Source organism: Stegodyphus dumicola, chromosome 4 (assembly GCF_044657685.1).
Source record: "Stegodyphus dumicola isolate Sdum_Otavi_A_Nest chromosome 4, ASM4465768v1".
NCBI lineage: Eukaryota > Metazoa > Arthropoda > Arachnida > Araneae > Eresidae > Stegodyphus > Stegodyphus dumicola.
Window position 1 is genome coordinate 210,044,934 of NC_140771.1, and position 25,540 is coordinate 210,070,473.

Below are 25,540 nucleotides of genomic sequence, written 5' to 3' on the forward strand. Positions count from 1 at the left end.
CGTAAGGACAGAATAAAGAAATGTTTTTCCCAAAAGGGTTACAAATTGGATTTAAAAGGGATTCAGAAGAGATTTTTTTCTTGATGTCTGTACGTACGTATGTATGTATGCATCTTGAATAACTCAAAAACGAGTAGCCAGAGAACGTTGAAATTTTGTATATGGGACTGTTATAACATGTAGTTATGCAACTCCCTTTTTCGTTGAAAACCGCTGCTCCGTGTATATATATATATAAAACCACTCTGCTACCTGGGTTCTAACCTTCTGTTACCAGGCCTATTCGTGAGCTTGGTTTTTTATTCTTATATGTTTGTAAATTGTGTATTTTTTGCTGTAAAAGTGATTGAATTATGTGATTTTACCCCTTTAGCTGATCCCCATGCAATCGTTGCAGAATTATCAACAATTTAAAAGCTTAAGTGGCGAGTTAATCCTAACGAACCGCCAATTGTTTACATTTGAAACTCAATAGAATAGTGAATTAAGTCAGTTTCTGCACTTTTAATGTGTTTTTGCCGAGCGGAACCAAAAGTAAAAAACTTTGGTTTGGCAAAAGTAAACTTTCAGTTTTGTGCACCGAAAAATCTGCCTTCCTGCCCGTCGGCCGAATTCCTAGTTAGAGTTTCTCCGTAAAAACTCTAATTTTAATTGTAAAAATTGTTTTTTTAACTGTTTTATTTGTGTTTGTTGTTTCATGTTTTCCTATATTTTACAATTTTTAATGAAGATGTTTTGAGTTTTTATGTACTTTTGCTTTGCCGCAAAGTGAGAACTAAATTAATTAAATGAGAAATATATCCCTAATTAAATTCTAGGAAATACGTTTAAATGAAATGCACCAAAAATTGTGTATCATTTAATAGGACATACAAGCAAGTCATGCAGTGTCCACATCAGATTTTTTTTTATTTTCATAAAGGCAATAAAGCGGCTGAGTCTATGAAAGAAATATGTAAGGTTTTAAAACATTTCGTGCTGGAGATTTCTCACTTGAAGATGACCAACGTTCTAGGTATTTAATAATTTAACTGTCTTAGAGAAAGTGTTGAAATATTGCTGAGGACAGACTGATTCAATTTGCTGCATGCTTAAACATATAATATAATTTGGAAGAATCACTGTAAATGCAACGGACTTTATTATGATTATCTATTTCGATTTTGCCGCCATTTTATATTCCTATATTGTTTTCTCTGTAAAGATTCTATTTTAGTCACTTTATATTGAGAAAGTAGATTAAAGTTTCCAAAAATAATGTTATTCTTGATCTGTCTGAACATAAATGTCCCAATGTTATGGATTAAAGTTACAATTTTTTTGCCCGAAGGTCTTTTCGTGCTTTGAAGGCTTTGCTTGTTGAAGAAGGTGCTTTTAGTTCTAGCTAATGATTTGTATGGTCATTCATTTCATTACCGCAAAGTATTGAGATAACTCTCCAAAAAGTGAATCGGAGAAGACTTAAGGAACCTAATAACTGATAATTATGCAATAAGTTATAAAAATCACGAAAAGTCTATGCAGTTGCCAGAGTAGAACCTTGCATATTTTACGAGTAAATGCTTCGAGTTAATAGTAACGGTTGATACGAATATCTTACATTTGATAAAGTAAATGATTTTGGATAGTTAGGTTTCCTGAAGAAAATCTAATTTATTTTACATGAAAGTTAGAATAATAGAACGCCAAGGTGTTAAACCATAAAGTGATCGTTTGCGTTTAGCTAACTTAGAATTGCAAGAAATAGATATTAAAAAAACTCATCATTTATAAAGCATATATCTTCTCAATGTCATCATTGATAAAATCAATTTTCTTCTGTGCATGCAGTACAGATATAAAATGAATATCACTTTGATCAGAGGATTATCCTTTCTGAATCTCCTAATCCGATGTGTATTGAAGAATGTTAATGTCTTTCAGATGCGTTACAACTGAAGAAATACCAATATGTAGGCCTTAAACGCAGCTAGTGAACAGCTTTAGTTTTAGCCAAATTTTAGATGTTTTGGGTGATTTAGTCTCCTTTGCTATAATGCAGTGTTAGCAAGATCTACTTAAGTGTTAGTCCTTGCGACTTCTCACCAAGATTTGAAGATGAACACTACTGAGAAAGGGTGTAAAACACTCTTTTATCGAACATAATATTTTACAGATGGCTAGGACTTAACGCCCATTCAGCACACACCATTTACGGTGAGAAACTTATAAGATAACGTAACACTAAAATTGAAACTAAATATTAGTGCAGCGCTACACTTTTCAATTTAATATAACAGACTGTCTCAGAACCTACACCGGCAGGATAATACAGAACCTCAAGATACGAGCACCTCTATGTACGAGAAATTCGAGATACGAGGAAGGTGTGAGCCAAAGATTTGTCTCTAAATACGAGCATTGACTCGAGTAACAAGCAATGAGCCAGGCTGCTGGTATGAGTGGAGCCATTTCCCGATCCGGCTCGACTCGGGAATTCCGTCGTCAAATCACTCGGAGTTCTTTGATCTACGTGTTTGTGCGCTCCTGAGTCAATTTTGTATTACATTTAATATAAAAATAATTATGCCACGATGCCATCCAAGAAGGTTGTTGCCTCAGATAGTGTTGCAAAGAAAAATAAGGAAGCCATTGTCGTTGAAATTGACAAAGAAATCATAGATAAACATGCGTGGTGTAAGTGTGACGGAATCGGCGAAGAATTACGGCGTTTCCACATCGACGATTTCCAGTGTTCTGAAGAAGCAGGAAAAAATTAAGAAACTTGATGTAACCAAAGGAGTTACCGTTTCTTCCAGGCACCATCCAAAACTCCTAAAAGATGTTGAGAAGCTGTTGTTGGTGTGTATTAACGAGAATCAGTTGAAAGGTCTGTGTCGAAAATTATCGTTTGTCGGATGTTATCATAAAGGTAAACTACGGTTGTATTATTTACCAGTGTTATTTATTAGAAAAATTGATTTTTATGTTGATATTTTTGGGGGTGCGGAACAGATTAACTGGATTTCCATTTTTTTCAATGGAGAAGTTTGTTTCTAGATACGAGAAATTCGCTATACGAGCTTAATGCTGAAACGAATTAAACTCGTATCTAGAGGCTCCACTGTAATTCGGCGGTAAGAATTTCTTGATGTTCAAAGTTAACAATACCCGTTTAAAGTTAACAATACTCAATAGTTCAAAGTTACCTGTGATAAATAGATGGTAGAAATAGTGACGTGCGTTTACAATTGCGAAACCACGTTCTGACTAAACGTTTCGCTACATCAGTTTAAATGCACTGGCTGGCCATAACTAATTTACACACTGGCTAGATAATGCAAGGGGAATAAAAGAAGACAGAAAAAGCCAACAAATTAAAATAACTATTAATAAAAATAAATGAAGCTCTGCAGTTTCACGTACTCGTAAATGGAATTTAAGGAAAATTTAGCAAAAACAAACAACTGCAAAATAGAAAATTTATAAAAGCCTGGAAGTTTTATTTTGAACAGATGCATAAACCAATAGTGGTCAATCAACCTTTCGGGAGAAGGCGAAAATAACCAGATGGCTACGCGAACACTTTAATGTCTGAAATCAGATAATAAAATTGATTTATATTACTCGAAAAGCGTCATCGATTGAGAATATATTCGAAGGCTTCCCAGTTTAACGAGCAATTGCTTTATCTTTGCCTCAAATGATTCATAGACAATTCTAAAACTTTTTCTGGAAGTTCTAACGATTTACACTAAATAATTATTAATAAAAATTTTTGAGATTTTTCTTATCTTCACTTTCCTGGAATATATTAATGCATTCATTTCAGGGATATGAATAATAATCATTTATTAAAAGCAAAGTTTCTCAATTAACAAAGCAGCTCTTCCGACGAGTGTAAAAGACAGCATTTTTTACCTCTTCTATTATTTTATGCGTACTCTTCAACCGGAATCCCAACTATTTTCGATTTGAATAAGGATCCTAGAGGAGGGAAGGATGCGGATAATAAGGTAAAAAAAAGGGGGGAAAGACTTCCTTTCGAATGCCATTGTGAGATATGCAGATGAACTGTGAGTTCATCGAAAAATCGCTTACCCGTAATAAATAGGAAAAGGTTTTGACGTGTAATTAAAAGCTGTGAAAAGAGGTGTTTTGCGGTTAAGACAGAAAAGTCTGAAATGAAAGAAACGGGGTTCAATGAATGCGAATTACCATGGATCAATGGCTGTATCTTCCGCCGGATGGAGATTTGATTCTGAGAACTCCAAAAGGAACTTCTTGAAAACATTTTGAGCCCTCTTATTCTAAGCCTCACAACCGGTTCCGATAAGAACAAAGAATATTTTCTCTTCACTTTACGCATCAAAGTATTTTGGAAACTTCGACTTTATGTTTTGTAGTTTTGCTGCCATACGCATAATTCTAGTTGAAATCTTTCATTCCAGTATAGCTAAAAGACGCGTGAGAAGTACTAAGTGTCATAAGCTAACTTGTTGCATCTGTTGCTTGCGCATAATAGTGATAGGAAAGTTTTCTTTTTCGAAACAGGTCTAGTAAATTTAACAGGCTATTTAATGTCAAATCCAGTGCTGGCTTTTTTGCGTTTCACTTACAGTGTCATTTTTACTATTTTTAATTCGAAGCAAATAGCCTTTGTATGTTTTTCCGAAATCTAAATAACCACTTTAATTCATTATTGTTTATTTATCTGATTTTATGTTCAACCAGCTTTTACCGAGGCATGTGGCGCCACGCAGAACAGATTGTAGAAACCTGTATGAAAACGTTTAACAAGAGATAAATGGAAATACCCTCTGACCCGTGATGAAGCATGGGCTTATCCAAATGACTACGACAAAAAAAAAAGTCCATTTATTAACGAAAACGAGTAGAAAAAAGTGCACAGAACTGATTCCGTCAATGCAAAAAAAAGTCTCGGTAATGGATTTATGATTGTAACCCGATCCTCTTATAATGGAAAATTAAAAACAAGAAGAGCTGAAAGAAATGTTAAAAACCAACACAACGTACTATCAAAAGAAAGGTTTAAGTCCGATGTCTACAGAAGATATTCCATTTCTTTATTCCAATGACTTTCAAAGAACGAAATTTCATCAAGACAAAGCATCAAGTCATACTTCGAAACGTACCACGGCATTCCTTGAAAAAATGAAGACTAATACAGGTATTGCATTACCTGTGCAACATATTTTTGCATAGTCCCCTGACGTTTCACCTATGGACTGTTTGTGCATGTGATCTTTTGAAGAGCGCGAATTCACCACGCTCCAAGTGAAAATACGATGATAACAAATAGATCTCTTTTGATTATGGTCGTTTAAATAGACCCAAGCTTTATCTATTGTAGCAATTTTTTTCCATTTTTGTCTGGGTAAATGTTTCTCCAAAAGAATTCTGCAGTGCGTTCTGCGTTCGACGATATGTCGTGGAAAAACACGATGCACATACGTTTTTTCGCGTTTTTAAGATCCAAATCAGCATCAGTCACTTTGTTTATAGTAGTCATTGAGCACTTTAATGATTTTGCAACTGTCCTTTGACTTTTAACATTAAAGATTTTACTTTCGCATAATTCGAAACAATCCGTTTTTTCCTAGGATACGTGTTTGGAACAACTTTTCCACTTGAAGCTAAATTTTGACATTTTTTGCCTTTGTTGTTGACAACTTTACCTATAGTAGCTTTAGATATCGAAACACCACGGCTTTCACAACGTTTTTTAATAACTAGATGGGAATAATTTCCTTCGGAAAGAGCACAAACATAGCCTTCCATCCATTGCTTCTTTAAAAGCGCCATTTTGCATGAAAACAAAACTGTCAAGTAGCAAATGATAATTTATACTTTGAGAAATATAGTTGTAGTTAAAAAAAATTCCAAGCAGAAGATTGATTTTTACAGCAAAGGAAAATCGTCTAAAAAATGTGCAATCAGCCTCTGTAGTAGTATGTGTAATGTAGTATTTACTGGTATGGTGTAAAAGATTAAAAATTTAATTTCATAAATTCAATTGCTTTTTCAACCATAAAAGATAATAAACAATAAATGAATAAGAACAAAACTTCTGAAAGGTGTCATATTTTAACAGTCGACCCAAAAGTTCCGTTTTAAAGTTTAATGTGGTTTAGCAGAAGAAATTATCAAAGAGATGACTCAGGAGGAATAGCATTTTATAGAATACGAGACAAATATGCATTTTGACTAACATGGGAGCATTATATATATTCTGTACGTTTGAAAACTGTAAAAAATATGTAAATTATTTCTATAAAAATATGTCTTGAATTAAATGCACTTTATTTAAATAAATCAGATTAAAAATAAAAAATAATATTCTTAATTTCATTTATTGCTTTAAATAGCTTAGTTTGTAAATCAATAGCAAACAGATTTATTGAAAGATAGTAACATTTTTCAATGAAAAGTGAAACAAAGCAAAATCATGCTTCTAAAATAATGGGTTTTGTTGGGGAGGCTTATAAAATCATAGTAAGTACATTTCTCTGTAATTTTGCAGGGATAGTTTAAACATATATGATTACCGAAAAATTAGCGTGGAAAAACTTTGAGTAAAACGTATTAATTTTGCGAATGATCTGATATCGATTCCCTTTCTTTTTTCCTGAAACATAAGTAAAGACGCTTTGTGCTGGATATTTTGTAAAAACCATTTGCTGCTGCAGAAGTGTCAGACTGCCCTCGAAATCAACAGCATTTTATTAATATACGAGAATATAAGTTGCTTTTTACCCGATATTAACTGTTATGCTTATTGTATTATTATTATTACCATATATGGTCCGCCATCGCCGTTACTGTTGCTTCTATTGTTTTGTTATTAATATTGTTGTCGTTTGCTTATCAACATCAGGCAAATTATCCGAATTACGTGAAAATCTGTTCTAAAGGCATTCTCGGGAATGCATCTTTTTTCTTGATCTTGCGGTTCACCTGTATATTATCTTCAGTATGAAACATAAAAATAGTATTCCATAAATATTATATTAAATTATTGTTATTAATTAGAATTGGACTTGATCTAATATTCCAGAAACTTTAAGAATTAATCTGATTTTCTAAACTATAACTACAATCTCATTACTTTGTTTTGCTTCACGGATGAGTGTTTTTTGAAAAGACATTTCTCTTTTCTCTAGAGCCAGAAAAGTATCAGCAAAGTCCAGATGAAGAGGAGCCCCGAGATTGGTTGATGCTTCTGTGCATGGCTTTTTCTGATGGAGATCCAGGATCCTGTTTTGATTGGAAAGAACTCGCTAATCTACGAACTTATACTTGGGTAGGTATCCAATCAGAAATTATCGATTGGCTCATGATTAAGGTCTTATCTATTATTGCATGAGATACACAAATATACTGTGGGGATTGGAATCATTCAGCATTCCGCGAACAACGAACTATGAGAAGATACTAAACGATAATTCCGTTCAGTAAGAATCATTGATGCGGAACTTGAATAATTTCAGCTGAAATGATGAAAATAAAAATATAGAATATTAAGAATATTATTTAAGTATACTAATTAGGTATAGCGATGAAATTTATTCCCATGAAATATTAGCCAATATTTAAGCCATTAAAGATTTTAAAAAAATTTATAGAGCTTCGCTTTATCTCTTTAATTTTCAGCTTTTGCGTAATTCTACTTAGCGTTCTAATCGGTCGTGGACATTTAGCCGATAACCACTTAGCTGATATCAGTTAGCCGACAGGACATTTAACTAACATTTAGCTGCTAGAGCATTTAACCGACACGTACGGATAAACGTTCTTATTGGACTTTGAAAACAGCCCTTTTTTCAAAAAATATGTACAATTTTACTAAAACATTGTAGCATGTTTTTGTACCTGTGGCAGGTAAACTCGGTGTCGGCTAAAATGCCTTGTCGGTTAAATGTCCTGTAGACTAAATGTCCGTGTCGGTTAAATGTCCTGTCGGCTAAATGTCCGTGTAAGCTAAGTTTCCTGTCGCTTAAATGCCCGTGTCGGCTAAATGTTCTGTCAGCTAACGTCCGCGTCGGCTAAATGCTAATCTACGAACTTATATTAAACGCTGTCGGCTGTCTTGTCGGCTAAGTGTCAGGAACCCAGTTTTAATTTATGCTGAATGCATCTTTTAAACTTCAGTGCCATTTCATTATGATGATACAGCTCAAAAGCATAATCTATAAATTGTTCCAATAACGGAACAATTTTCTTTTAAATTTTAATATAGAAGTCTTGCATAAGCATTTTGCATTGCCATTTTATACTGCAACGTTTTCTACTTCTTCGGAACTGAGATAAACTCCTCTGTCTCTTCTATTATCTACCATTGATGGTAATATCATAAGATGATGCTATTGTATTTATGTGCATGTATATTTGTTTCGTTTACAGCTTTAAACTTTCTCTTTGTACGTTTCATGCTATGGCTATTATATAAGATATCAGAGTGCTCGTATGTGGAATGCAGCACCAGTTTCGTTTTGGGCATAACAGGCATTTATTCTGGAATGTCCACGAAATGGAGCAAAGCAAACTTTATCTGAAAACTATATTTCTTCATCTTTTCCTATGGCTAGCAGTGCTTGAAACTTTGTCAGATATTCTAAGAGGAAGTGGCAATCAATGAAGGGATATGAACAGTAAAATGAATACATATGCAAACAACAAAAATACGAAATAAAAGAAAAACGTTCGAGCAACAATCAATTGCTCAAAATTATTAGAATATATTTTTCAAAAATCTAGTTCTAAATTTCAGTATGTTTCAGTTTTTTTTTTTTTTTTTTTTTTTTTTTTTTTTTTTTTTTCCTGCGAATAACAAGATATTTTTGGTTCGGCTGTAAAATTTGTTAACAAAATCCATTGGTTTATAATTTTCCCACGGATTAAATATACGTTTTTAGTATTATAAAAAACTATGTAATTTCTTTATAACCACTTACAGTGTCATTAATGATAAGTTTTAACTTGGTAATTTTAAGACTAGTGTATATATATATTCTGCATTTGACTGAGTAGTTTTTATCTTTTGAGAGAAGCCATTATAGACACCACTCATAGTATAAGCGACGTCACATCCTTTATACATAGCACTTAAATGATTTTTTTCTTTCAAGAAATTGAGAATGAGTTCTTTTAGTCCTTCGGACGAAGAATCTTTTACAGAACAAAATGCGGAAAATGCATTTTGAATTATAAAAGTTATGGGTTCGGAATTACCATCTCTTTCAGTATGAACATGTTTTAAAATTACGGTCGTATCGAACTTCGAGTTCCAAATTTTTTTCCCGCTTGTCTTCACATGTGATTTGTAAGAACTGTGAGTTTTAATTCTTAAAATTACATTTTTTTTAATCCCTTTAATGCCTGAACGTCAGTTACTATTACAGTTTGAAAACAACCAACAAGGTCTGCAGTATGCAGCATCGAATAATTTAGAGTAACACAACCAATACCGCGGCACTTGTCTGTACTTCATTAGAAATGCATAATATGCTGCACTAAAGTGCCTAATTCCTTGTTTGATATCTTTCGGAAAGGGGCCCTTAAGCTTTTCTTCATTTTCATCGCAATTAATTAGAAATCTGATATCATCAGTAAAGTTTTTACTTACGTTCTTATAGCTTTAAAAGTTTGTATGTGTATCTGCTTCTTATGTTGTGTTTATTGTCAGCCTTAGTCGTGCAGGCGACTTCAGCCGGTAATTTACTTTTTTGTTCAGGCTGTTCGACCTTGCTGGCAGAGACGATATCTTCTGAAGAATGTTTCTCTAGGTGTGATGTTTTAATAACATGGAGGGTTTCTTTTTATCTGGTAGAAGTTAATCAGTCCAAGTCTAACAGAAGTGAAGCGAATTATCGCCCACCACCTTTTAATTCGGGCGCCAGTTTAGAGTCTTTTAGAATTTCCCGATGTCAGGAAACTGAAAATATCCGCAGCCATCGCCGGGATTTCGAACTCCGGTCCTCCTGAATACGCGTCGAACGTGCTTTCAGTTACACCATAAAAGTACATGAAAAGGAGGGTAAAAACTTAAAAGTTGTCTAATTTGAGAAGGGTGGTTTTTTTTTTTTTTTTTTTTTTTTTTTTTTTTTCCCTGCCTACCGTTTGTTTTCTTTTCATTTTCGGACCCCAGTCTTTTGTATTTTCTAATCCATTTTAACTGGTTATATATATATATATATATATATATCATGTTTTACTGCGTAGGTGAAGGAATCTGGTACTTTAATTTCTAGCCTCCGAAGACACTTTATTGCGTAGTTGGAAGGATGAATGCATAAAGAACTTCCAGATATGGCCGTTTCGAAACATAATTTTATTTCAGGATAATTCACATCAGATCATCTTTCTGTAGATAAGATATTTTTCAATCATAGTTGAATGCAATAATTTCCATGTACACGGGATTAAGCGTTACGTAGGATCGCATGATTAATTTGAATGACGCAATTTAGACTTACAGCGCTATTTTTAAGAGAGAGAGTTTTAAGAGAAGTCCCCAAATTAAATAAAAAAATAAAAGAAGTTATAGCCTGTTAAAGTTAGAAGTTTTGGTTTCATATTTCTTTATCTTACACATATATATACTATTTTACTAATTTTTATAATTTTTTAAATACTCCTTATCTTCGAATTTTATTTTCCATCTAGTTTATGACAGCAATTTTTGCTACTTTGTAATATTGTTTTATCCTCAAGCATGAAACGCACAATAAAAACAAATCAGCAAATAATTATCAATACAAAAAGACAGGTTACTTTTGGTTAGATTGATCAAACAATTTGAGGATAATGCACGCATTTGAATTAAACGCATGTGATAATAGTGTTACGAAATGTTAAGGCGCGGTAAGGTAGCTTCCCCGTAAAGCACGTTTAGGGTTACCATAAAAGGCAAGGGAAGGCAGGGTTGCCACATCTGGCGAGAAATCGCCCATTTGGAGATAAAATTGGCGATATACCATGGACGGTTGGATAATATTCTGGAACGAATTCTTACCAGTTTAGCCCAGAATGTTCTCGAACACTAGCCGAAAGCTATATAAACCCTGCTGGTCCGCATTCAGTTAGTGTGTGTCTTCATTGAGAGGCCGAGTGTGCGTGCCTCGTCTAGAGTGCGAGTTAGTATCGAGTTGGTGTCTCGTCTAGCGAGTCAATCCCTGCGGAGTCGGGGATTGACAGCCGATCGAGTTGACAGCCGGGCAGCGAGTGCCGAGTGGGTCGTCGAGTGCACCGAAGGAGTCTGTTAGTGTATCGCGGTTAGTGCATCGTCGAGAGAGCGTGTTGAGCTCCGAGAACGACTGAACTGAAGAGTCGGGAGCTGTGCTCGTGTGTCGTCGAGTGCATCGCGAGTTGTAGCGTGGAAAGTCTCGAGAGTACGTAGAGTTCCGAGAACGACCAAGCAGAGTCGGGAGCTGTACTCCGGAAAGCAGAGTCGGGTGCTTTGCAGGAAGCTGTCTTCACCGTTATTGTCTGACAGTGTGAAGGCTGTGTCGCTGGTTGTTCCAGTGTGTTTATAGTAGATCTTCGACGACTGTAAAAGGTGTTATTGGAGCTGTCCTGATTAATATTGGCTAAATAAAGTGTGTTTCGATACTTCATCAAGTGTCGTCATTATTCACTCCAAATCTACGAACCCCGTACGAACGTGAAGGAAGGAAATAACGTAACAACTGGTGTCAGAAAATAAAAACGCAACAATACTATAGACGGGCCAATAACTATAAACAAAAGAATTCATTACGCTGCGCTGGAATCAACAACAAAAAAGATAGGCTGCTGTGACATTCAATTTTCTTTCTAATTTTTATATTATTCGAAAGGAAGATATTAAATTCTTATAATTAATAACATATTTATTTACAAAATTTAAAATTAAATCTGTACGTGTAAAATATCAAAGATGACTTCAGCAATAAATTTATTAATTTATTACTACTTTTCGAATATTCAAAAAAGTAATGGGCCCTTAGGATCTTACCTAGTTTTGCCTATCTATAGTTACGCGACTTTATACATGTTAGCTAATTTGCATCCTGGTAGGAATGGACGAAAGTAGAAGATACGGTACAGGTAAAATAATAAGATAAAGCCCATTAAATAATTGCAGACTTTACTTTTTAAATCCTAGCCGAAACAGGAGAAGAAAACTAGAACTTGAGTAATAGTAATATTATTTTTAATTTACTAATCGTTCAATATAATTTTATAACATGAAATATAGATATAAAACATGTTACTTTACCAATCATTAATAGTTTCTTTTTAAGTGCAAACAGCATTGCAATTCATGGATGCGGATGGAATATATATATATATTCTCTACATGAAAAAAAAAATAATCATTCCTGCCTGTGAAATATGTAATGGCATTTTCTTTTGTCAGCAAATGTCGCCTATCTGGGTTTTGGCCAAAAACTAACTTGATCAGAAGAGAAATATGAAGAGATATTCATTTGCAAGACGACAAACTCTGTATCTCGTTTGCCATTAACCACCAATCCTAGTGTTCCAGTCCCATCAGCTGACCACGATACAGCTTCGAGAACATCAACGAACCCATTTATTTCTTAATGCATAAAAAAATGCCGAGCAAGATATCAACGAGAAGGAGAGAAACATGTCTAATGAGCAAGAAATTACGAGATGCCGGAAAAGAAATATAATACCTCGAAAGTTTTTTTCAAAAGCTGTTTAACAAGATAAAAATTAATAAAAAAAAGTCTATAGCGTAGCTAATTTTGTAGTTTGCTAACAATTGTTTTCGTATCATCAAAGTCTTAATACGTTATCTTTCCTTTCACAAGGGGAACGGCCTCGTATTTCTTCAGAAATTTTACACCAGAATAATAAGCAACATCATACCAATACAAGGATTTTTCAACATCTCGCTAATCGTGAGAACTGGCTCCTTGTCTAAATATGTGATTTTGTTGGTTCCCATCTTTAACCCGTCAAATGTGACATTTCCTTCAGTAAATTATGCTAAGGAATACGAAGGTGAGCATTATAGGAAAATATAAGCTCCTTCTATTTCAATAATATGTTTTATCTAATAAACTGTGTAACTTTTCTTCTTAATCATTCAAATGCCTTGCAGTTTTGCATTTTATGTCATTAAGTTATAAGGTATTTCTCCCGCCTTCTTAGCATGCCTTCGTGGTGTAGCGGTCAGCACACTCGACGCGTATTCGAGAGGTCCGTGGTTCGAGTCCCGGCGAGAGCATTGCTTTCAAAAAATACCTAACGTCTCTACGAAGTATTATTATTCAAAATATTAAATAATAATAATTTTGCGAATTTGAATTTTTTATGCAGTTATAATTATGTTTAATTAATAAAACCTGTATGTATGTTCTTATCGGTGGAGGATAATAACATGCATACAGAGGAGATCCCTCCCATTCGAATTTGAGGGGGGGGGCCTTCGTCTTAAGACACAGGTTATGTTTGCAGCTTTTTTTAAAATTAGTTAATGATTTGAAGGCCCTTTGAATCGTTGGATCCCTTATGATTGCAATCATAAATCTGCCTCTAGTTACTATGCTTGCATTTTTCCGAAATTTCATTTGAAAACAGACAGCAGAGGTTTCATTGCCTGTAATTGTTATTATAAACTCTTATCACTATAAGCAAGTGAGAAAAATATATTTTTCTCACATGCTTACGGTGATAATTTTCCTGCGTAAGCATATCATATTTTAAAAAACAGTGATAATGCAGTTTTAAATATACTAGAATAATGGTTTTAATAGATCATTAAAAATAAAACATTATATAGGCAATTTTAAGTTGGCTTGCATTCAGAATGTGTTGTATAAAAAATGCGTTAACAAACTGCAGTAATTAACAGTTATTTCGAAAAAACTGAGGTCAATGAGTAGAATATAGGTAGAATCTGTACTAAAATCTCCGATAACTGATATTTTAGGTGACTGTATTGACGACAGAAAATCGTAGTATGTAATCTACAGCTTTCATTTCCTTTTATTTAATTTTAAGATGACTAAAATTGGTTATTGTTTTAAACATTTCTTTCTGCTGTAAGTTTATCGCTCGTTCGAGTATGAAAGTTATTAAAATTTTTATCTTATTAAGCTATAATTTTTAAATTGTGGAACTACTGAAATTTAGATTGGCAAAAGTATAGAATAAGGGGGACGCCAAATATAATAATTTCCGTGTCAAATAAATATGTTATCCTAGTAACACTACTTTTTCCTGTTTTTGCAATAATTTAGTTTTGACAAGCTTATTTTTAATAACCAATATTAATTTAATGTAAGAGTAACGTATCAACAGTAATACAACAATAATATATCGTATAGTCTACATGACGTTTCCTGTGCGCAATGCAAGACTCTGTGCGATGCATTGATTGTGCAATCCTCTGACTTTTTTAAGTAAAGATAGATCGCTGTGTACATGGAGAGAACATCACTAATGCATCATATTATTTGTATAATGGCGAGTTTCTGCAGTTCTCTGATGTTTTTAAGCGAAAAACAATCGCTGTGTACAATGGGATAACAATAGCAATGTATCATAATATGCATGATTTAATGTGGGCAAATATCTAAGGCTTTTTAAGCGAAAATAGCCATGTACACAACCCGCTGTGTATATGGGAAGAAGAACAATAATGCATATAATTTGAATTTCGATAGCTTCATAATTCAATGAAACTATAAGATCTGTTTCTCCTTTTCCACATAAACTAAACTAGATCCTACAAATGAACTTGGTGAATTCTCGCACAAGCGTGAAGTAAATACCAGCTCAGAAGAAGAATGAAAATAACCCTTTATTAATTCCAACTAAGAACAGAAAGGCACGATCTTCGTGCTTTACAATAACACCGACAACTTAGTTAAGTCTAAATAGAATAGTGCTGGATTAGCACGTTAAGTTACGGCTAGCTTAGGTTAACTCACAAACTTAACAGACGTGACAATTATCCGAAATGGCCAAGTGGTGTATTAACGTAACAACAATATCAGCAACGAAACGTGCGCTGGTTAGCAAGAACACACTCTGAAAAATTTCCAAGATTCCCCCGTTTAAATACTCACTTCACTTAACTTTAAATTTACATCCTGGCGAGGAAATGCGAGGGGAACTTGAGGACTTCAGTAAAGATAACAAAAATTTGAATAATACGTTAGTTGAATTAAAGGAAACCCTACAAAACCAGCTTTATAAAATAAATAGTACAGTAGCGTTCATATTCGAACGTGCGATAAATATTTGGAAAAAGAAATGATTGCAACAACAACTAATTTTAGTGGCATTACCTAATAAATAAATAAATAAAAGTGAAGAAAACCTTAGTGAAAAGCAAAGAAAGTGAAACCAGAGGTATCATAAACTTTCGCAGTGAAACCTAGAGATAGCAAAAACTTTCAGTAATTATTTGATGAGCAATAAATGAGCATTTACATTTTATCTATTGATAATCAATTCGTTAATTGGATAACATACGTATCAGTTTGATAATAAATAAATAGATAAACCTAATATTTAGTGCCTAAGCTAGGTAAATAGATAAATTACGTATTTATTTAAGAAATACTCAATTTTACATGGTGCGTATAATATTTCATTAATATCTCATTTCGCATACATTCATGTTTTTCCTTTTCACTGTATAAACCTTAGTACCAAATCGGTTTTATCAATTGTAGTTGCAAGTATGTTACATTAACATGATTAACAATTTTTTATACTATTATTGTTATCATTAGTGTTTCATAACATGTTATGTATTACTCAAGTTTCTCTTTAGTTTTGCAAATTTCTTTTCCTTTTTTACGTTTGTATTTATTTCCATAGTTCCATTTTAACATACCGTCCATTTTTTGTTTGGTGAAAATAACCTTTTCATACTCATACTACTTCCATATTTATCTTGGAATAGAATTCAACCTGAGGAATATAAATATGTAAATGCAAATTTAAGCAGAATATATTTGCAATTCGTAAATGAACAAGATCCCCCTCGTGTTTTAATATAAACTTTCAGAATCGTTTGCGCCCACCAGCGGCCGAGCGGTAAAGTCGCTGAACACTGGTAGTTTGGTCCGAGGCGCGAATCCCGCAAACGGGCTGGCTGCATGGGCGTTTTCGTGGTTTTCCCCATGTGTAACGTGTATACGAGCCAGTTTCTCTTAGAAAGTCCTCCGCGAAGGCATCCCTTCCCTTAGGCAGATAGCCCTCGAGGCTTTGCCATAATCACACACACACACACACACACTCAGAATCATTTGCTATTTCTTTAAAAGTAAAAAAAGTTATTAACTCGTTTTATCTTACTTCTTAAAATGTCTTTAATTTTAATTTTTCTCCTCTTACAGGTAAATCGAATTCCAGGAATACGAAGTGTTTTATGGCAGAAAGATTCATTATGCGTCACCACAAACTTTGCCAAAAGACTTTCCAGTAAGTATGAAACATATTCTGAGCTTGTTCAGTGTATGAGTTGTGGTGAATAATTTTATACACTCTATACCGTGATCTTTTTAAGGTTTAACTGCTTATTTCCCTGGGAAGTGAAGTATTTGGCAATAAAATGTAACTTTAGGCACTGATATACAGAATGTTGCAGAAAAAGAAATAGAGAGGCATTGAATATTGCATCGTGTGTTACGATCTGAGCAGCTAAAAAATCTGAATACGATCTGAGCAGCTAAACAAATCTGAATAGCTGCACCAGATTTTCGCGCTTCAATTTATTCAGATAAGTTATGCAGCCTTTATAGTATAATATATTAAGGAATTTTGGAAATTTCGATATCGATAGACCTAAAAGACGGGAAACTCTACATATAAAGCTTGGAAAGTGCAATTTTAAGAGAGGTTAATGTATCATCCATATAATAACGCGATCATCATCCCCTAATTTATAATCCCTAATGTTATTGGAGCTTTGGGAGCAGATTTGAGATCTATGACTACGCAGTAAAGTTTATTGGAACGTGCATAAGAGTTGCCAGAAGGTTTAAGTTATAAAGTAAACCAGTTTCTAGTATTTGGCAATGTAAAACAATTTCGGTTTACAGCCAGTTTACGTTAGGATATGCATTGTTCTCTTTTAATTTAAGTGATCATTATGTTGAGTTTCTAAAATCGTACTACTTTAACTCTTGTAACTACTGTGAATTTTGCTTATGGATATTTACTGCAATGAAATTAAATTATTTAAATATTATAGAAAGGTTAATTTGAATTAAACTCGATTAGTATTATAATATTTATGAATTGCTTTTTTTTCATGTCACATTTTTCGATCAGATTATTAGCCCAAAGGGCTATTGATTTTAAAACGGCATTTTGCGCCGATTCACTTTTTAAACTGTTGCCACGAAATAATATATTTAAAGCAAGGCATTATATTTAAAGAAACTAAATACTGAAGAATTTGCATAAATGCATGAATGTTTCTCGCATTGTGAAGAAACAACGGTACCTACAGCCATCAAATTTTGAATAACGTAGTCCTCCAACCGAACATGGGCACTTAGAAGCCTGAATTTTGAATTTCAGATTTGTTTTACTGTCTATTTATTACTCTGCAAAATTTTAACAATTTTTGATTAACAAACTCAACGATTTTAAACCGAGCAATGGGAACATTGTACGGAAAAAAAGTATTTTTATCTCCAGCATGCGAGATTATGCGGAAATTCTAAAGATATGTTGTTTTGCTGTTTTTAAATATTTTATGATATTGCAGTTGAATTGAATTTTATGTGTTTTAAGTGCAAAGAATATGACATTTAATCAATAAAAGTAATACATAAAACGTTAAAAATAAACTCCCTTTTTTGCGTAATATAAAATCTGAAAGCTTTCAGATTTTTTTAATTAATTTATTGTAGCTTGCTATAAAAGGAATAATATATATATAAATATGTGCGATAAATGAATCTGTTTCAAATACAATCCTTTTTGGGGGGAGAAAACAAAAACTCTTTTTTTGATGCTTTCACACCGATAAATAATGCATATTACCTTAATTAAGATGGAAAGCAAGGATTTCAATAAAACTGAATTTTCAGAAATACGTTTATTAAAATATGAAATTATTAAAACTGAAATTTATAAATAATTAAACGCATCTTCATAGTGAAAGAAATAAAATAAATGAATTTCATATCTCTCTGATAATATAAATTTCTATTTGCCTAATTATTAATCCACTAATATGAAGCTGTCTGTGTTTACGAGATATTTTCAAACCTTTTTGCAACGAAACTCTTTCTTTCTCTTTTTCATCAAACGAAAATGCCAAACTCTTCCTTCTCGCTTTTATAATCGCTGTTGCCATATGCATAGTTTTATTCTTCCAGAAAAAAATTACTTTCTGCAAATGATAAAACTATATATTACTACTTACTAGCTTTTCAAAAATCTTTCTACATGACGTTACGAAAATACTCTGTTTTCATTAGCCTAATTTCTCAGTTCAGTACATTCCGTTTATATACTGTTTACCACATTCTTATGCGATTTAAAATTTTCGAATCAAGCTACGTATTTTCAAGCAACTAGCAGTTTTTTTTTTTTTTTTTTTTTTTTTTTTTTTCCGTTTTCGAATTGCTAACGTTTTTTATTGCTTCATCGTGGGGAGCTCAGTATTTTGTTTGATATACACGTAACTATTCTAAGAATCCTAATTTTTCAGCTCAAAGCTTTTTGCGTTTATGTCCCTTATCTCGTGATTTTGCTATTCGAAATTTTCGAGTGAAGCAATCTTCAAGCAAGAAGCAGTTTTTGCCTTTTTGAAATATTAATACTTGGAATTAAAGGGACAGTTCTATATCTCCCGTTCTACTAGGCCGATTGACGAAATTTAAATTGCGTTTTTCATGCCTCGTCTCGAAAGTGCGACTTAGGATATATATTAGACTTATATACAGCACTGTTCTAATATAGGTATTTTGACATAAAATCGGACTTTCTAAAATAACGTGCCAATTTTTTTTTCCTTATTTCGATTCTACGACTCAAATTATGCCTAGACATTAAATTTTGTAAAATTTGATGCGAAATTTATCTTGGCGTATTTTTTTCAGTTTGCTCCAAGAATAATTCACTTGGCGAACTTCTTAATTTATAGCAACTTATTTCCCTTTTCTATTTTCCATTGTAAACTAGCGGAAAAAAGTCATCGTTCATTATTTCAACTAATTTTAACAAAGTGCACAAATCACATTTGGCGTTATTATCGCTTATAACAAATACGCCAAATTTCAAAACTCGCCAATATGTAAATTCATGTATATCTTAGAAAATTTTGAATAAAAAACTCTAGTTTTTTTTTACAGTTAAGCCTAGAAATATATCTACTTTAGGATGATGTTAAAAATTTTATAGGTTATAATTCAAAATTTTTTTGAAAAATTTATAAAAATTATTTAAAAATACAAATTTTAAAAATAAATCATAAGAAATGGATGTAATTAAGTACGTTTAACAAAAAAAGAAAGGTTCATAAATATATATCAAATTCAATTGATATTGAGGAGCTAATTTTTTAAAAACTACTCGTGCAATTTTAACACAATTTGGCAGTTTGGCGTAATTTGAGTCGTAGAATCGAAATATGGAAAACAATTGCCATCTCGTTTCAAAAAAAGTCCGATTTTGTGTCAAAATACCTATATTACACAATGTTATATATAAATCTAATACATGTACTGAGTCTCGCTTTCGAGACATGAAAAACACAAGTTGAATTTTGTCAATCGGCACCGTAGAACGCGAGATATAGAATTTTTCCCCCGCAGTGTAATTAAAATAAATATTTTGGTAAGGGAGAATGGGATATAATGGCATAACAGATGTTAAACGCTTCATCATGAAATTATATCCAATACTTCCCTGTTTTTACGAGTAAATTCTGATTTAAAATCAAATGTGTACACGTAACATCCTACAATATAGTAAAATATATTGTTGTTGTTGTGACTTATCTCACTTATCTGATAATAATCAGAACAAGCCCACGAAATTCATCGTGGCAAGGAGTGCAAGATTGTTCCTGCCGTTAGCAAGATCCTTGAGCATCAAACAGGTGGCAGTACGACTTTGCTCATATCCGCCCTCAGATTTGATGGATTGATTTAGAGCACCCTGAGGGGGATGGGTCAGAGGGTCTCTCACCCCTCTCCCCCTACAACCAATCTCTCCAGGGGACTTACGTCTCGCCGCATATTTAGAGTTTCCCCTTGCCGCAAAGACACTATACATTTACAAGCACCCGTGGTTTCTTCAGGATTCAAACCCGGGCGTTTGTGTACGGCAGTCAGCGCCGCTAACTGCTATCCCGGTTGGGCGGCTATATAAAAAGATATTTCTGTGTTCTAATTGGCTAAATTTTAAAAAACAATAAAGATAGTATTTAAAATGTTGTTTATGTATATTGACTTTAGGCGCAAAAACACACTTTTGGATAAAATTATATTGAAATTAATTTATTTTCGGAGTAAAAGGATAAACTTTGTACCGAATGTTATGGCTTTACACTCGCCGACATATTTAATTTGCATATTAATTGCATATTAATTGTTACAAATTAGCTCTCTAAGCTAATTTTTAAATATGTTATATAAATTTTCAAATAAGAAACAGATGTTAAATCTACTCTTACTTTCGATTATCATAATAGTCAATGTTATAAATAATTAATGACTATTTTTCATAAGAAATGGGTACTAAATAACATTGAACTAACAAAATTTTTAATGCAAAATTAGAGTTTACGATCACATTAATCCTAAGTTTAGAAAAAAAAAGTTTTAATTGCATAAAGTTTTTTATCCTTCTGAATAAATTCACGTATTCTTACACGAAGATTATGCTTTCTAAAAACACTTGGCCATAAAAAAAGGGGATGAAGAGTGTTCTATCATCAAAGATAGAATTTTTACCTCTACATTTGAACCTATATCCGTTTTCGGAGATACTTTATAACATTTTTTTTTCATTCCACAAGCACTTCTGCTTCTTTATTCAAAAATATTATCCCTCTGCACTAAAATATTTGTCACCGTGGTGATTCGCTCTTGCAGTAAAACTTTATTTCCTTTCTGAATATTTAATAAAGCATTCTAAATAATAGGTTTTCCATGCTAATACAAGCGAGATGAACGCATAAAAAATGTTCCCAGTTTTAAAAGCTATTTCGTATCTGTCAGAGTAGATTGGAGCAATAAAAAATGTTTAAAAAAAATCTGTTTATGTTCTGTTCTAACTGAATTAAACCTTTCTATTGCGGAAACGCTTGAGCGGCCGCAAAAGAAAGCCTAATTGGATTTAGAAGGCGTTTAGCGTTGCCACGCGAAGAATAATAATGAAATTCTGGTGCAATTTTCTTGTTTTTCCCAAACCGCAATCGTAGCAGAAAATTGAATGGATTCTGGTTTAGTTTCTTTTGGTTTAATGTTTCACTTAAGATGAAAATATTACTGTAAGAAATAACTAGTTTTTTAGTTTTATTTAAAGAAGCTCCCGATTGGTAAATTCCTATTAGTTCGCAGTTAAACGTAAAGCAGCAAGCTGCGCAAAACGAATAAATTAGTCCCGGATCGAAATGTAATTTATTTATTGTATATTTTTATATGTATAATTGTCAACACCAGTGCTTGTTTCCTGGTATTCTCTGCTCATTTTAATAACACTGGTATGCGTTCTGTCAATTTTTTTGATGGATGTATTGGTTCGCGCATAAACAAAAGGAAACATATAAAATGCATTTCAAGTTTTTAGGTTTAAAAATATACGCATTCTAAAAGTTTTCATTGATTTCATTTCATGTGGCAATAGGAACAAACTTTCAAGTGTTCATCATTTAAGTCTCCGATTCTGTAAAGAACTGAATAATTTATTAAATCAGTATGACCGACCGACGTATCTATATTCTGTCCAAAGTTCAACCCTTGTTCTCAATACCCAATGATCTCTCTCGAATAATTTTATGATGTGTTAATATTGATGTTAACTCGTCCAGCGCACAAAGAGAATTAAACTTTTTTAATGCTGATGTTAACACATCGAGAGCCCTAAAAATTCATCTCATTCAGACTGCTTTTGATTATTCGCATTTTCGAAAACGCATTTTTCATTTTTTTTTTTTTTTTTTTTTTTTTTTTTTTTTTTTTCAAATTCGTCCTTCTTTTTTATTCGCTACTTTTTTCTCTTGGCCTTTCTGAATCATATTAACTAATAGGCTGATGTCACTGCTAATGCTGTAAATAATACGGAAGTCACTCTGAAAATTTTGACATGCGTGCAGACAAGAAGTGGCAGAAAAAATATTAACGGTTAAGGTTTGAAAATATGAACTATTTTAGCCTAGCGGACGACTTTTATTGGCCAAATGCAACTAGTTCAGCATAGAATAAATTTTAGGAAAATGGAAAAATGAAGTTGATGCGAGAACTTTGTCACACTATGAATTTTAAAGTGTAATTTGCGTTCAGTGTCTACAGTTAGTATTTAGAAACGAAGGTCCATCTCGTGCTACTGTATACAGAGGGTTTACAGAATTTCACAGAAATCACAAACTCTCTTCAGGATGAAGAACACACAAGAAGGCCGTTGTCATCAGTAACCCTGGATAATGAGTCTGCCATATGGAAAGTGTTAATTGATGATAATCGCTGCACGTGCCCAAATTAACATTGGATCTGCTGCCATACATGAAATTATTCATGAAGAATTACACATCAAAAGACTTGTTTTCCGTTGGGTTTCCCATAATTTGACTGAGCTCCGAAAAGAATAGTATGTCAGAATCAGTAAAAAAAAACCTTAAATTACTTAAAGATGGTGACCGCCGCACTTTTTTTAAAATTGTATCTGGCGATGAAACATGCATACAATTTTTTGACGTTCTAATGCGTTAAGAAAGTAAAGTATGGGTTTTTGAAGAGGATCCCATGCCCACAATGGTGAAATGATAGCGTGCTATGAAAAAAATTGTACTTCGTTTTCTTCAGAAGTACACGACTGGTCAAAGTCATCAAGGTGGAAAGACAGAAGACAGTCACAGCTAACTGGTACACCGCTAAGTGTCTTCCAGAAATTTTTCAAGAAGTGAATCTTAGAAGACTCATGCTCCACCATGACAATGTATCTTCTCATTCAGCAAGATTGACAGTTGAGTTTCTTGAACAAAAACACATCAAATTGATGAAACATCCACCCTATTCACCCGATCTAGCTATGTGGGACTTCTGGTTATTTTTTAATCTGAAAACAACCTTACGGGGGCGTCGTAATATGAAAAAGGTATGGCAATAACACTCTGTAAACACGAACTGCTGACTGCGTCCACCACACACACACACACTTTTTTCTCTTCGCTTTTTCTAATATAAGATAGACTGCCTAAAATTAGGTCTTAAAGATTATTTATAAAATTCATTTCTCTTGGAAAAATATATATCACTTACGTTAATTAACGTCGGAAATGATTCATTTCTATTAGCTACCTTTTCTGGATAACGAAGGGGATTATTTTAGATCTAGATCTTGTATTTAAACAGTCCAGTATAAGGTGCAATTAGTTTTGGCTAGTAGACGCATACTTTCCATTAGTTAAAATGGCTTGGAATAAATCCAAGAGCACTAAACACAGTTTATTTCGAATACGTATTCCTTGCAAACGCCATTTGTACAAAATAAAGTTTTGCAGATAGAGCATCTCCCAAATCAAATGGAAGATTATGGATATGAAAATTTCCGGATAGCAATTTTGAAAGCAATATTGTGTAAAATATTTAATTTCTTAAATTTATAGGCAAAATTTTTACATAAATTAATAAAATCATTATGTGAGCTTAAGGAACAATGATTTCGTGAAAGTTTGTTTTCAGTGCATCGAGAGAGTCTCTTAGTGCATTGTTGAGTTTTATCTTAGAGTGTGTTGAGCTCCGAGAACAAACGAATCGAGTCGGGTGCTGTACTCTAATGCATCGCGAGTTGTAAAGTGGAGAGTCTCGAGAGTACGTAAAGTTCCAAGAACGACCGAGCAGAGTCGGGAACTGCACTCTGGTACTTTGAAGCTCTTTTCACCGTTATAGCCTGATAGTCTGAAGGCTATATCGCTGATTGTTTCAGCGTGTTTACAGCAGTTCTTCGATGACTGTAAACGTGATTTTGGAGCTGCCTTGAATAATATTGGCTAATAAACTGTGTTTCGATACTTCATCAAATGTCGTCGTTATGCACTTCAAATCCACGAACCCTTAAAGTGAAGAGAAAAACGTAACAATATTTTCGAAAGACTAAAGATGATCATCAGTCAGTTAGTTTCTTTGCGACAATTACGTTGCCTTCCGTATCAAAATGAGTATATCATATACTTCCATACATGGATGGAAATGTGCCAGAACAATTCAATTTGGTATATATTTCCTCCCACGCCAGTTTCCAAATTTCAATAGCTTTCCCTTCCCTTTAAGTGCATAGTGCACAATAACTCTTTAATAATACTATATTTTACTTTTCACTATACTTTATCAGAACGTTTCTGGCAATATAATGAACTACAAAGTTCGCATGAATTGTAAATTTTGTTAATTTCCCCACAGGCCACAGTAAAAGAACTTATAGGCCTTACGCGGTCCATGGACTACTATTTGGCTATTTTTGTCGTAGATCTATTCGTATTTTCAGCTTCTTGTAACGAAAATTAGACCTTTCACTTGTTTCAATACAACAGTTTCAATACAACAGTTTCAAATTAGTGTTTTCAGCAAATTATACCTTTCGATCTGAATTCATTTTCAATAAATTCTTTGAACAAAAATTATTCATTTTCTTAGATTATAACAGACATATTTTATATATAATTTTTAATGTATATTAATTGATACATCATTTATGCAATCGAACGTAATATGATGCTAAAGACTGACTACCAATAAGTATAGTATCCAAAAACTCCCGTAAAATTTGAACAGTTTTCATTATAGTTTCATTCTGCACAGTATTTCAAAGATCTATATCAGTTACTTCATTTTTTTTGTTTAAAATATTTTAAAGCAATCCATTCATAGTAGTTCATAAGTTCTAATTACAAGAGAATAATATTAGATCTAATCAATCACTGACTTCCAAGCATGTTTCTCCGTTTTTACGGAAGTTCTATTGAATGTGCTTATCATATCCTGAGTATCATTAAGAATTTCTCTGCAGTAGTGTAAATTTATATATAGGATACCTTTAAAAAAACGTCCCTGGTATATGAGCCCCTAGCGCCCTATCTGCTCAACTAATTGAAGTAGAATTTCAGATAATGTTATTTGAAAGTATGGGCTCGATGATTTACAACAATAGAGTTCCCACGGTAACGGTTACTGTGAAAACATTTCGAAATTTTCCAACGGTAACTGAATTGACTTATTCTATTTCCCGTCGATAGCTATATATCACAATAAAATAACACCATACAGATTACAGAAAATAACACACTCTAACTTTCAATACATTTATTTTCCATAGCGACACTTTGGCGCTA

General features: G+C 33.2%; 1 protein-coding gene across 3 annotated transcripts in view; it reads left to right on the top strand.

The window, feature by feature from the left end:
• The window catches only part of LOC118182699 (cadherin-like and PC-esterase domain-containing protein 1), a 522,776-nt gene that overhangs the window by 337,410 nt on the left and 159,826 nt on the right, over positions 1–25,540 (top strand). For all 3 annotated transcript variants that reach the window (XM_085815937.1, XM_085815938.1, XM_085815939.1), the window contains 2 exons: positions 7,164–7,303; positions 16,368–16,452. In XM_085815937.1, the coding sequence (XP_085672063.1) occupies positions 7,164–7,303; positions 16,368–16,452 (225 nt within the window). The remainder of the gene's footprint in view (positions 1–7,163; positions 7,304–16,367; positions 16,453–25,540) is intronic.